The sequence below is a fragment of the Myxine glutinosa genome, chromosome 2 (assembly GCF_964187855.1).
Source record: "Myxine glutinosa chromosome 2, kmMyxGlut1.1, whole genome shotgun sequence".
Taxonomy (NCBI): domain Eukaryota; kingdom Metazoa; phylum Chordata; class Myxini; order Myxiniformes; family Myxinidae; genus Myxine; species Myxine glutinosa.
This window is the reverse complement of record NC_136262.1, coordinates 150,739,610-150,754,095: the sequence shown is the minus strand read 5'-3', so window position 1 is coordinate 150,754,095 and position 14,486 is coordinate 150,739,610. Positions and strand designations below refer to the sequence as shown.

The window sequence follows — 14,486 nt, the reverse complement described above, 5'->3', positions numbered from 1 at the left end:
CAGAGGTCATGTTAGGGAAAAATCCTGTTACCACGATAACCTGTGAACCAGTGTTGGGATTCTGACCAAAGTTGGTACAAGTATGTATGATGATGCAAAGGTGAACTTAGTTGATTTTTGGGGTCAAGAGGTTAAAGGTCAAAGTCTAATAGGTCAACTTGAGAATGGCTGAAGGGATCTAATTCAAACTAGGTGCAGGTATGTATAATGATGTAAAGAATAATTGATTAGATTTTGTGGTCAAGAGGTCAAAGGTCAAATGTCAGACGTCCCGTCAGGTAAAAATTCTGTTGCCGAGCTAATTTCTGAACCAGTCTTGGGATTTTCACCAAACTTAGTAGAATTTATATATGATGATGCAAAGATAAATTGATTCAATTTTGGGGTTGAGGTCAAATATCAGAGGGCATGTTACGTTCCAATTTTTTTTTTTTATCCCTCCACAGCCAAAAATGCCAGAGGAATTATTGTTTTTGGGTTGTCTGTCCAGCTGTGCATCGAGCTGGTCCAAGTTTATACTATGATGCTTAGATGAACTGATTAGATTTTGGATTTAAAAGGTCAAAATTATGTGGTCATTTGACCTTTGAAAATGGTTTTTCCAAGCCCGAGTTAAAAGCGTCTGATGTTTTGTCTCTGCTACTTATGTCTGTTCCTCATACTCTCTCTTGTATGACCTTCATTTTTTCATGTGGCCTTTAATTGAGATCAAACGTAACAGTGGGTTGAACTCTAATGCAAGCGGAGGCATAGCTATTGACACATCTTCACGTGGAATTCTATTTTCTAGTTTATTTTTTATTCGTGGATAATGGTTTCTGAAGGCTAATGTCGGTCTATGTCGGCAGACAACATAAACAATGCATTTGATCAAGTAAAAGTTTATAATTGACTGTTGGAAATGAGGTGAGACTGACGTTTAAAGTGTTGGCCTCATATTTTGCTCTGATGAAGTGCTAATGCTCAAAATTGGCAATAGCAGTTTGTAAACAGCAGTTTACAAATGCTTATCCAACTTTAGTTGCTATAATCGATGAGTTTTTTTTACTTTGAGGGAATGCAAGCACAAACAAAGGATAATGTCATCTGAGAGAATACACACACTGAAGATAACATGTCTTTTATTTATTTATTATTTTTTGTCTACAACATCAAGGCTCATGGAAGAGCTAGTACACTGAATGGGACAGGACATAACAGACAAAACCAGGAAGTGAAACACGCATGCATGGAGAAGGAAACTGTGAAGGAAAAACTGGAAAATTAGGAGGAGGGATTTGGGTTTGGTTGGTGGGGGGGGGGAGGAGGGGGTTAACGAGGGTAGAGAAGATCATGGTTTTGGATTGGGGACAATATGAGATGGTGTGTGTTGAACAGCTGTCTTGAAGACCTGGAAGGGAAACCTGGGGAGGAGGGGGCACGGAATGAGGAGATGGTGCAAGACCAGACAGGAGGTAGTAGAAGACAGAGAGACCACCAACCGGACTGCGATGGTGAAGTGATAGACACATAGAATGAGGGGTATGGGTGGACAAATGAATACAGAAGCAAACTCTAAAGAAGGACAGACTGGAAACTTGCAAATGGGTGTGGTAGGGTGGAACGGGATTTAACAGGGGTAGAGAAGATCATGGTTTTGGATGGAGGATGGCCCGGGATGGTGGTGAATAAATATCTTTAAGACCTGGAGGGAAGAATGAGATTGAAGGGATTGTGGAAGTTAATTTCTCAGGTGGGCAAAAATAGGAACAAATGAGTGGAGGCGAGCAGCAAGTCTAGATTTTGGGAGTTTATTTGATCGTTAAAGGTGTGAGATGTTCTGATGATGGTTTTCTTTACCTGACCCACGTGCAGGCACCTGTGTTCCAACTCTTCCTTGATTGCGTGTGGCAGCTTCTGCAACAGTATCCAGAGACGTTTGAATTTGGCGAAACGTATCTCACAGTGCTGTCTGATAGCACACGCATCCCACTCTTTGGCACATTTCTCTTTAATTCGCAGTTTCAAAGGGACACTGAGAGCTTGGTAAGCCCTGATTCTTACTTCCACCTGCTTTCCCTAAAAAGACTTATTTTCCCCCTTGTAACCTTGCTTTTATGTATCAAAAAATGGCTCATCTCGTGCCTTTTCCATACATGTCACATCCATCTACTCCCAATCTCTTCTAACGCTCACCTCCTCCCTCAACAACTTGCTTCCTTTTGTTTTTCTTCCTTGTTCCTGTTCTGTTTTTTCTTTTTCTCCTCTTATTTTATGCTCCCCACCTGCTTTCAGTGAAAGGTAAGAATTTGAAGAACAGAAATAAACAAATTGTTAATGCAGTCCTGTTATTTGAGAGACTTGTAAGATCCCAAAAATATATTGTTTGGTTGATGTAACAGCTAACTTAGCCATAGTCGGTAGGTTGTGAAACAACAAAAGTTTTTGTTTTTCTCAAAAAATTGTTTTGTTGTTGTTGTTTTCACTTATACTCATTTAATTTGGGAGGCTGAAGGAAATGATGGGGGTTGGGGTAGCAGAGTATGAGAATGAATAAGTCGAAGGAGGCTGAGGTTGACTGAAAAACCACCTTTTTTGGATCATGTTATTAAATAATCTACGCGTGTCTGGAAGCACGTTGGTATGTATAAATTCTGGCATAATCTGAGTTGAAGTGGCCTCGGCCCAGAATGTGATTTTGCGGGTGTGTATTTATTAGCCCCAGTTGGATTTAGTCCAAAACGGGGGCTTATGGATTGGGTCTCGTCCGTCCATCCATCCATCCGCAACCATATCACGGAGCTGTATGGATAAATTTCGTTCATACTTGGCACAAAGACCATACATGGCGGTATACATATGCACATAATTTTGTTTCGCAATGCGATCAAAGTTGGCCGACTGGCGGCCATTTTAGTTGTAAAAAAAAAACCGATGTTGAGCACGTCCTCAACTTTTTCTCGGACATGCATTTACCGATGTTGTTCAAACTTGACACACAGATAATGAATGATGGCTTACATATTCACGTCATTTGGTTTTGAGATCAGATCCAAGATGGCCGACTGGCAGCCATTTTGTTACTTAAGTGTGTCCTCAACCATTTCTTGAACATGCATGGTCTGAGTTTGTTCAGACATGGCACAAGCACAGCACATGACGGCATACACATGCACCTCACTTTATTTTGCGATCTGATCAAAGATGGCCGACTGATATACTGGTGGGCATTTTAGATGTTAAAAAAAACCCGATATTGAACACGTCTTCAACCTTTTCTCGGACATGCATTTACCAATGTTGTTCAAACTTGGCACACCGATTAATGAATGATGCCGTACATGTGCACGTCATTTTCTTTTGAGATGAGATCCAAGATGGCCGACTGGTGGCCATTTTGTTACTTAAACGTGTTCCCAACCATTTCTCGACATGAATGGACCGATTTGGTTCAAACTTGGCAGAAAGACAAAACATGAGAGTATACATAAGCAGAATATTTTGTTTTTGTAATCCGACCAAAGATGGCCGACTGACGACCTTCAACTCCGTACAGCAAAATTACTAGAACCATGGGGGCTATGACATTTTAGGTCTTTTAATTCTTGTTTTATAAGCAAATGTGATGGATTTTGAGCTCAAAGTATGCCCCCCCCCCCCCACCAAAATCCCTACACCTACTTTTGGATTTGGTTATTAAATAATTGCCTTGGGTACTTAACAGATTTGAAGAGGGGTTTTGTAAGAGAGAGAGAGAGAGAGACCACCTTTAGAGGCCATTTTTCCCCGCAAAGCGGGGGTTGGCCTATTTCGGGCACCGTGGTTCCCTTTTTGAAGCAATGTTTTATGGCCGGATGCCCTTCCTGCCACCAACCCTGTTAGTCGCCTCTTGCGACACACAGGGAATTACCAGTGAACTGGTACTCAATTTGCTGACTTCAGAAGGATGACAGGCTGAGTCAACCCCCCTGGTGTTCATTCAGTGATAAACCGGGATTCAAACCCAGGATCCGAGGATCCCAAGCAGCCACCCGAACCGCTAAGCCAACACCAGGCTGGGTTTTGTAAGAGAGAGGTTAAATATCGTCTCAATTTATTTGCTTAGCCAGAGTAAGAGAAAATCACATTTACTCTTTAGAAGATGTTTAATCTACAAATGTTTGTAAAACATTAAATGTGATCTGCCCTGAGCCCAGTCACAATTTATAGCATTAGAGAGTTGAGTATTTATGCGTTGGGCGTTATAGCCGTACACTAGTAATTTTGCTTGACAAAGCCTCTATAGTATGCCGTGTGAGCAGGAGATCGTAGAAGAGAGATACATCCGGACAGACTACAAGAGTGCCAGGCTGCCATCTGTATGGGACTGGTCTATACAGTTTGGGCCTGAAGCTCAATGGCTCCTGAGAAACCCGCAGTTTGTGCAAGAGAAACCAACAGTCACTCAACGGCACTTGCCATTGGAGGCGTTTGGTACCTTGGGGGTATGTATTTTTTTTGTTTTGTTTATTTTTACGAATATGCACGGACAACTAAAATCGGTGCCCACTTGCACCATGAAAACAAAATAACAAAAGTGCAAAAGGGGGGAAAAGAAAAAGAACCAACAATATTATTAAGTTTAACAACAATATGATAAGTGTCTAGTTTTTGCGTACATTTTAGCATAAATGATCTTCAAAGGGGTATGTTAACGTACCCAAACACCCAGGTTTCATTTATGCTCTCCCTTGGTGTTTGATAAGTATACATGCAAAGTTTGGGGCCGCCAAGTTTCATGGTTTTGGAGTTGTGGAGGACACACACACACACACCAACACACACACACACACACACACACACACACACACACACACACACACACACACACACACAATTATTATAGATTAATAGTTATAGGAGCATTACTATAAGTGATTCCTTCGATTATCACGACTTGCTATAAAAACAACCTTCGAGTTTTTGCATATATATATATATATATATATATATATATAATATATATTTGTATACAAAAGATCGAGGCTCGTGTAAGGTGACAAGCTAGCACATTAAACACACATTAGCACCTAAAACACAAAAAACATAAACGGACACATAAAACATGATAAAGGGAGGGGGAGACAAGATGGGGAGAGAGAGGGAAGCACACAAGCACAACATTAGAGAGCAGGGAAATTGGGAGATATGGAGATGGGAGAGGGCTGGGGTGGGGAGGGAAGGGGTACACAGTATAAAACAAATTGACACTACTAGGAATTTCAGAAATGAAGTCGGAGATTGAAAGAGGTGGATTTGGGGTGTATTAATGGGGGGTAGAAAAGATCAAGGTTTTGGATGGGGGAATATAAGAGATGGTGGTGAACAGCTGTTTTAAAGACCTGGAGGGAGGAGAGGTGTGGAGGTAGGGTGAAGTACCAACTGAGAATGAAGATGTGGAGGTTGAAAGAGGTGACAGTAAGGGAGGCATTAAAAGAGAGGCTGAGTAGGGTAGAGGATGATGTGGTTGAGCTTGAACGTGGTTGGATGTCAATGAAGGATAGTCTGTTGGGAGCCGTTGGTGAGGTATGTGGATGGACAAAAGGACCACCGAGGCACTCGGAAACATGGTGGTGGGATGATGAAGTTGGAAAGAGGATTGACGAGAAGAGGAAGAAGTTCAAGGAGTGGCAGAAGGCGAAGGGTACGGGAACAGAAAAAGCAGAGCATGAAAGTTATAAGGCAGCGAAGAAGGCTGAAAAGAAAGAGGTAGCACAGGCGCAGGAGGCATGTAGGAAAATGTTCGGAGAACGCTTGGATTCGGAAGAGGGTCAGAGAGCGATATTCAGGATTGCAAAGCAGATAGCGAAAGAGAGGTGTGATGTGATGGGGGTGAGTTGCTTGAAGGATGAAGTGGGACAAATCGTTGTGGACCCAGATGGAATTAAAGGAAGATGGAAAAGACATGAAAATGGTGTTGAATACAGAGAATGAATGGGATGGCAACATCGAGAGTAACCCAATTTTAGGACCAGCAGAGAAGATAACTGAGAAGGAAGTTGAGGAAGCGATAAAAGCAATGAAGAGTAGAAAAGCGGAAGGGCCGACGGGAGTTGTGGGAGATATGTTGTAGGCAGCAGGAAGTTGGGGTGTGAAGAGAATGGCAGAGATCTGTAATCTGGTGGTGAAAGAAGGTCGCATTCCAGTGGATTGGGAACTGAGTACCCTCGTCCCTCTATACAAGGGGAAAGGTGACCCTCTGGAGTGTGGCTCGCACCGAGCGATAAAGTTATGGGAGCATGGAATGAAGGTATTGGAAAGGGTGTTGGAGAGGAGGATAAGGAAGAAGGTGAAGATCGACGAAATGCAGTTTGGATTTATGCCAGGAAGAGGAACGACAGACGTGCTTTTTATTGTGAGGCAGTTGCAGAATAAGTACATGGAGAAGATGAAGAAGTTCTTTCTTGGGTTTGTTGATCTGGAGAAAGCATTCGATAGGGTTCCACGCGAAGTATTGACATGGGCATTGAGGAAGTTAGAAGTGGAGGAATGGTTGATCAGAGTTGTGATGGCAATGTACAAAAGAGCGCGCACAGCTGTAAGGACGAAGGACGGGAACAGTGGTGAGTTTGAGGTGAAGGTGGGAGTGCATCAGGGGTCGGTACGAAGTCCACTACTATTTGTAGCTGTGATGGAGGTGCTGGCTCAGAACGTAAAGGAGGGTTTACCGTGGGAGTTGTTGTATGCAGATGATCTGGTGTTGATTGCGGAAAGTATGGATGGACTGAAGGAAAAGATGAACAAGTGGAAGGAATGTATGGAGACAAAAGGTCTGAAGGTGAATATAGGAAAGACGAAGGTGATGGCAAGTGGTAAAGCATGTGGTGAGGTGGAAAGAACTGGGAAGTGGCCATGTGCTGTGTGCAGGAAGGGTGTCGGAGTGAACTCCATTCAATGTACAATGTGCACGGAGTGGGTTTATAAAAAATGTAGTGGTCTGAGAGGGTCATTAACCAGTGTGGCAGCTACATTCAAATGTAAGGTGTGCACAGAGGGAGCTGCAGATGGAGGAAATGTTGAGTTGGATCTTGGAGACGGCGTGAAGCTGGAAGGTGTGAAAACATTTTCCTACCTCGAAGACATGCTGAATGGAGAAGGTCGATCAGACTCGGCAACGGTTGCTAGAGTGAGATGTGCATGGAAGAAGTTTCGGGAACTGGGTGGCGTGCTGATGAGGAGGGGAGTGTCGTTGAAGCTGAAGGGAAAGGTGTATGCTGCGTGTGTGAGAAATGTTATGATTGATGGGAGCGAGACATGGGTCATGAATGTAGAGCAGCAACGAAGGCTGGAAAGGGTGGAAATGCGAATGGTTCGGTGGATGTGCGGAGTATCGTTGAGAGAGAGGAAGACAAATGATGAATTGCGAAAGATGATGGGGATAGAGCCTGTGATTGATGCTGTGAAGAGGAACAGGTTGAGATGGTTTGGTCATGTGTTGAGGAAGGATGAAAGTGACTGGTTGAGAAGAGTGATGGAAATGAATGTAGAAGGAAGTAGAGGACGGGGAAGACCGAGAAACACTTGGCTAAAGATGGTGGAAGAAGAAATGCGGGCAAGGGGGTTAACAAGGAGAGATGCAGAAAATAGGGCAAAATGGAGAAGATTGTCATGGGGACCGCAAGGCTAACCCCCGCTTTAGCAGGGAAAATGGCCTTAAAATGCATGTTGTTGTTGTTTGAGGGAGGAGAGGGATTGAAGAGAGTGAGGGAGTTTGTTCCAGAGGTGGGAGAAAAGAGGAATGAAAGAGTAAAGATGAGCAGAGAGTCTTGACTTTGGCAGTTTTACCAGAAGAGGGTTGCTGGCAGTTCTTGTGCGACGTGAATAAATATTTGGGGGACACAGCACAGACAGAATAGGGTGAGCTAGGCCAGAGAGGAGTGGGTAGAAGACAGAAAGACCACCAACCTGCCTGCGGTGAGAGAGAAAGGCCCTCGGAGTTGGCTTCATCGCGGGAGATTCCAATAAGCCTGAAAGCTTTGGTTTCTTCAGCGTGAGGCCGAGTTAGGTGTGAGGCAGGAGCATCAGCCCAGAGGGGAGAACAGTATTCAATTGAGCTGCGGATGAAAGTCTTGTATGTGGTGAGGAGCTTAGAGGTGCCAAGGAAGGACTTTGCACGACGGAGGATGCCCAGTCGGCTACTGGCTTTGGAGGCCAGCTTGGAAATGTGGTTTTTCCAGGATAGATCATGGCAGATAGTGAGACCCAAAAGCTTGAGTGACGAAATTATTTAAGAGGATTGTATGATAAAGAGACATAGTGAGAGTGTGAGGTTTGTCAGGATTGAAAGACATGTTCCACTTGTTTGACCAGTTTGTGATTTTGTCCAGGTCTGTAGAGTGAGGAGGCTGCAGACTGCCGATCTGAGACGTGAGATATGGAGTGGCAGAGAGTGGAGTCATCAGCAAAGAGATAGAGGATTTTCAAAAGAAAAATAATTGTGTGTACACAATGGGAAATTTTATTCCTAAATTGTCAGTACATTTCCCAAAATGTCCATTTTATTTACTGTTTGCCAATTTTCTTCTGCATATTTCCTTCTGCCCATGCATGTGGATTCAATTACATTTGGATGTGCTGGCTGAAAGCTGTGTATGTATTGATGTGAGCAAGTGTGGATGAAAAGGTATGAGGTAAGAGTGGAGGAAGGTCGAGACAACAATTGAGATACTTGGTTTACGTGAGTTTTGGGAGTACCAAAGTACAGAGACATGATGTAACTGGTATTGTAACGAGGTTCAAATGTGGACACCATAAAACCGATCGATCAAGGACGATTTGGTTTTTTTTCGCTTTTGGTTTTCATCCCAACACTTTTATAATGAGGCCAGACCCTTCACCATAATCCATTCAAGTCACCGTAGGATGCGTTTTAGCACCATGTATGGGCTCACCAATGACCAGAAAAACTGGGGTCGCACTGACTAAGAAACAAGAAGACGTCATGCGGAGCAGGATACTTGCAAAATCCACCCCCCCCCCCCCCAATAAAATAAAGTCCATTGATACAGCAAATTGTCCATTTTATCAAGATGAAAATTGACAATCTTGATCAAAGCTCAGGTCAATAGGAAGAAAAGTGACTTTTTTTTAGATGAAAATTTATGATTTTGGAAGGTTGACCTTGAGTTGACCTTTGACCTGTTGACCTCAAAAAGTTAGTTTCCCTATTTAGTGACTCAATGTGCAAATGCTGTTCAATTTTCAAGTCAATTGGATGAAAATTGAGGATTTTTGAAACTTGGCCTATGTTGACCTTTTGGCCTATGTTGACCTCAAAAATACTTGGTGATTGAATTCGGTGACCAGATATGCAAGTCCTCTTCAAATTTCAAGTCAATTGGATGAAAATTGAGGATTTTAGAAATTTGGCCTATGTTGACCTTTTGGCCTATGTTGACCTCAAGAATAATAATTGGTGGTTGAATTCAGTGACCAGATATGCAAATCCTCTTCAAATTTCAAGTTAGTTGGATGAAAATTGAGGATTTTAGAAATTTGGCCTATGTTGACCTTTTGGCCTATTTTGACCTTTTGACCCCAAAAACAATAGACTTCTTGCTTTTGACCAACTCTACCATTTGGTGAAGTTTCGTGATGATCGGTTGAAAATTGTGACCTGCAGGCTGGTGACAAACAAACAAACAGAACTAAACCACAAACGCAACCGACCAATATACTTGAAAAATCTTCGATTTTGCAAGTAACAATTAATTCCACATCCAACCTCTGAACAATTTCTCACAGAACTCTGAACAAGGCCTATGCTGTGATTTTGGCACCCATAAAGATGAGAAATGTCCGCCCACGAAGGCTTGTTATGCTTCGTCAGGCACAATTGTGCCACGGGATATCTTCCTGTAAGCGCTTTGTTGACGGTAAGTTGTAAAACGCAGTAGTCTTGCTGTTAGTCACAAAATGTCCCAGTAGTTATTTTCTTGATGTAAATTGCATCGTCGAGCTATGGTAGGGGAATGTTTGAAGTATTATCAGAGTGGCTGAAAGAAATACTCCTTTGGTTACATACTTTACCTGTACTTTGACCTTTTGATCATCAGCAACAATTGGACAAATCCACTCGTGTAGTTGTAGTAACTTTTGAGAAGTCCTTTTTGAACATTTGTTTTCTCCCATTTAATTTTAATCCAGAGGAAGAACTCGTCATCACCCATGGCACTGTTGCAAAGTCTTCGGAAAGGTGTACTCGGCGAAGACGGAGATCCCTTCCGCAAAGGATCACTCAGGCACGTGCGTACACCGAGACATTCCTACTCTTCAGAAGAGCTACGGACGGCGGTTACTCCTCCAGGCCTCCTGGCACCGTGCCTTGCTTCACCGTTGCTACGCCTGTGGGAGCAGTGCTACTTGCGCTGGCTGCCCCAAATCCCAATCCTCGGTGGTGGGTTGGTTGTGGCCAAACAGCGGCTTTCTTTCTTAAAGCAGGAGATCGAGGTGCTTCGGGCCAGATTGGAGAGTCTGCAGGGTATGGGAACGCCTCCTGAATCTTCCTCTGCCCAACCTCTGAACAACAGGTGCTCATTGGAACTGTCCTTGCAGCCGAGCGGTGAATATAGTCCAGGCACACCTGACGGCTTGTTCTCTACGTTTCCTTTCGTGCCGACGGGAATCCTCGGTCACCGAACGGTGCCCATTACACCACTTTCCCGTTTACTGTTCGGCCGCTCGGCGTCGGGGGAGACATTAGCAGTTGACGACTATAACGGAAGGATTTAAATTGCTGGATGTACATTTTGGTATTTCAAGAGCCTTGGGACAAAGTCTGATTTTTCTGTTCTTTTGTACTGAGTGAGTTTCTGTTCTTTTGTACTTTTCTGTTCTGAGTTTTGCTCTTCTTTAGTTTGATTTCTTGGGATTTGGTGTTTTCTGGATGTACATTTTGGTATTTCAAGAGCCTTGGGACGAAGCCTGATTTTTCTGTTCTTCAATTAATCTCGATGTTTATAATGAAAATATAATTTAATGTTTGTAATTTGTTCGCTTGTTTGGAGAACACAAAATTGTAGCTTGTGGTCTCGGAGCTTGCCACATTTTTCCGGGCATCCTCAGTACGCTGAAAGCTTAGTCTAACACTGCTCACCTGCCTCCGGTGCTCATTCTGATGATTCGTCGTGTGCGTGCTGTCAGAGGAATTATTTACTTTTTGTTTTAAACCGATATTCCAAATGTCCTCGATCCACATTTACTCGTGCACTTCAGGTTTTCCGTCCGCATTGTTTACAAATTGTTTGGGGTGGCCGTTTTGTTGTGCTTTTCCTTTTATTTGCTGATCCTTCACTCTCGAGCACAGAAATCTGGGATGAGGAAGGGGAAGGACGTAGTGAAATGCGATACTCGTCCTGTTGTATCAAAATCGCTTGTTCACATCATAAAATTGCATGTGTTCTCAACAGATTTTTTTTTTTTTTAAGAAACATGATGTGAAATGCTTATGATTCTTCCAAAGTAAGAAGGTTTTCCGAGTGTACACATGTGCTTATTTGTGGAATTTTTGTTGGAAATATTTGCTGCACAACATTAAACAGGATTGCAAATTGCCCGTTTGCACCTTGCTTCAATCACCACAGATATGTTAGGAATTCGTAATCCTCTACAGTTCTTTGCTTCCCCCCCCCCCCCCCCCCCCACTCTGGTTCTTAAAGGCGGTGGGCCGAAGCACGATGCATACAGCCAAACAAACTTATGGGGTTTGTACCCCTCTGCATCCTCCAGAGTTTGGTGTTTGCCCCTAGGGAAAAGTGGGTAAGAAGGGGAACGAAATCCGTGGGGCCTTTGGTATCCTACTCTGTCTGTTAAACTGCACCACAAAGTGCGTTCACATATTACGTATGCAGACGTGGCAGTGTTTACATTTGACACTTACATGGAGGTGGTTACCACTCCTTCCCATCCACGTTTCACTATCCTACCGAATGTCAAGAGCCACGATGAATAATAGACCAATTATTTAATATATTTTATGGCCACCCCATGGTGACTGTCAGGATAGCTTGGAGGAAAATGGTGGTGTACTCCCTTTTAAGCTGTCGTCGGTCTAGGTTCTATTCCTGACAAGAAACTGTCACGCTGCTACAAATTGCAAACGATGCTGCATCAACGAGTGTGCCGTCCTTCAGAGTGACCAAGTCAGATGTCCTGTCTACTCGTATTTTCTTATGCGTGTTGAATATACCACGGTATGGGGTTATTAGACAAGAGATAGACAATCCTCATCTGCTCTGCCCTTTCCCTGGTCCTGGAAGGAATCTATCCCGGGCAAGTTCAAATCGCCAATAAAATCAATACTCTTCCCTTGTCACATGGCCTTCTGAATTATTCACGTACTACTCTTTCTTGCTCTTCCTTCACACCTGGTTTTCCCGCAATGCATCCCACAAGTATCCTAGTTTTTCATACAATCGTTAATGTCTATCCAGTATCCACACAAAATCCTCCACGTTAATTCAGGCCTTTCTCTTTCTCTCGATACAATGCTGTCTTTCACCCAGATTGCCACACCTCCTCCATTTTTCTATGTGTAATATCTCTTTAATCATTTATTCAAAAAAAGTTCTCGTTGAGACCAATATGTATTTAACATCTCCAAGTACAACATCCAAAACATCAGCCAAACTTATAACGTGTTCAATTAGGATTTTGGTATCTTCAACAATCTTCGGTATTCCGGAGTGTATCTTTTGCAGCACAATAATCGCTTTCCTAGAGTATAATAACTTTTATAGCCATTATCATACTAAAATACGCCATTTGTGTCTGTCCGTCTGTCTGATGAATTTTTGATGCCAATACATGCCGTCGTTACTTATCCAATCTCAACCAAACTTGACAGGATGAACAAGGGTTACATAATGAAGGTTGTAGCGCATTCATTTGCCCCCCTACCCAAGGGGGGTTTCTCCCCCGAGCGGCTTTTCCCCAGCATTGCCATGAATGGCGTTGCGTGTTGAGGTGTATATCAATGTTAAATTAGCTTTATCGTGGCGTTTGTCCAAAGAAGAAGATTTATCGTGGCGTTTTTCCAAAGACGCTTTTAATAACAAAATTAATGATAATCACATATTGTTAATGCTATTACAAAACAATATTAATACTAATAATTTACCACCTCCCCAAGGCGTTTTTCCTGCAGTGATTTAACGTGTATAAATAATAGTTTACAGTTATAATGGCGTTTCCGTGGGAGCAATGGGAAGTACAAATATTGTAAACCACAAACACGTATGCTTAGCTTTTTTAACAGTCGCTAATGCTCTTCATAACACTAAATGAAGAAATTTGGAGGAATCCCGACATCCGTGAAGTAAGGTTTACTTACAGAAGTAAGGTTTATGGTCCCCCTGTGCTGTCTTTCCCTCGTGGTCCCCCTGTGCTGTCTTTCCCTCGTGGTCCCCCTGTACTGTCTTTCCCTCGCGGTTGTCAGCTCTTTCACGAGCCTCGATTCAGTATTTTTAAAAAACAAACAAAAAAAAACTGAGCGAAGATCTACTGTACTCTATATAACCCACAAATGTTGAGTTCATAACATGGCCCTTTCTGCCGCTACCGTGGCATTTTTCGTAGCGAACTTTTGAAACTCTGATACGAAACTGAAAGGGAGGAAGACCGGGGTGTGCTCATTTACCAAGCAGCTAGCTAGCGCTTGCCAAGCCAGCCGTTCCTTCATGGTTTTTAATGGAGTGCTTGCTCAGATGCTTAAACCACTTGGCGATCTCTCCACAAGAAACTTGGTAAATGAACACACACCCAATGTTCTTGAGATCCGACCATAGATCGACTGTAATCTACATACCCTAAAGAGGAATGACCCTTCTTGCCGCTCCCGTAGTGATTGGGTGTACTAGTTGTTTAAACTCTTTACATGAACACATTCAACTTCGGTCTTTGTCTTCACTTCTGCATGTAATCCACAAGGTACAAACTTTTCTCCCTGATCTTGCTGACACTGGCTGTTGTCCTGTGGAGGCCCACTGTCAATCTGCGATGTTTTCAAATCTACCGGAGCTGTGGCGACGCATCTATCATCTCAACATCTGCTTTGGTCTGACGAGCCGTTTCAGCTGTTTTTCTAAGGTGTCTTCCGTTTCTCCTCTACCTAGTGCCCTCGGTCACCACTTCATTTGATCGTGATTGTGAAGCTTGACCAGTTACATGGCCTTCTCCCATGTCTGATGTCGATCCGATGTTGGCCCGACCCTCACTTTCTCCAACTCTTAGTGGTTGTAGGTCTTTGGCACCTTTCTTGTAGTGGTGTGCCTGTCTGCTTTTAGGTGTTCTAAGTAAACCTCCCACACATTTGGTTTTCGGAGCTTTTCAGTAGTTGGAAGTAAAGTCCTTGGTGGCTTGTTCATCAGTCTTTGTGCAGGCCTGATCATCATTCCTCTTCCTGGAGTGTTGTGGAAGGAAAGCATGCTCAAGTAGATATCTGAATCTGTTACCTTTACCTTCCCCAGCGG

The 14,486-nt window shown here is 43.2% G+C and overlaps 1 protein-coding gene across 5 annotated transcripts in view; it reads left to right on the top strand.

Annotated features, from left to right (window-relative positions):
• Positions 1-11,570, top strand: part of LOC137421177 (myotubularin-related protein 10) — an 86,666-nt gene extending 75,096 nt beyond the window's left edge. For 2 of the 5 annotated variants that reach the window (XM_068106964.2, XM_078771810.1), the window contains exons 14-16: positions 1,855-2,025; positions 4,281-4,463; positions 10,165-11,570. In XM_068106964.2, the coding sequence (XP_067963065.2) occupies positions 1,855-2,025; positions 4,281-4,463; positions 10,165-10,749 (939 nt within the window). In that variant the 3' untranslated portion in view covers positions 10,750-11,570. Of the gene's footprint in view, positions 1-1,854; positions 2,026-4,264; positions 4,464-8,345; positions 8,592-10,164 lie in introns of those variants that run through there. The other 3 variants (XR_013622399.1, XR_013622400.1, XM_068106965.2) reach the window with 3 other exon arrangements.
• The last annotated feature ends 2,916 nt before the right edge of the window (positions 11,571-14,486 follow it).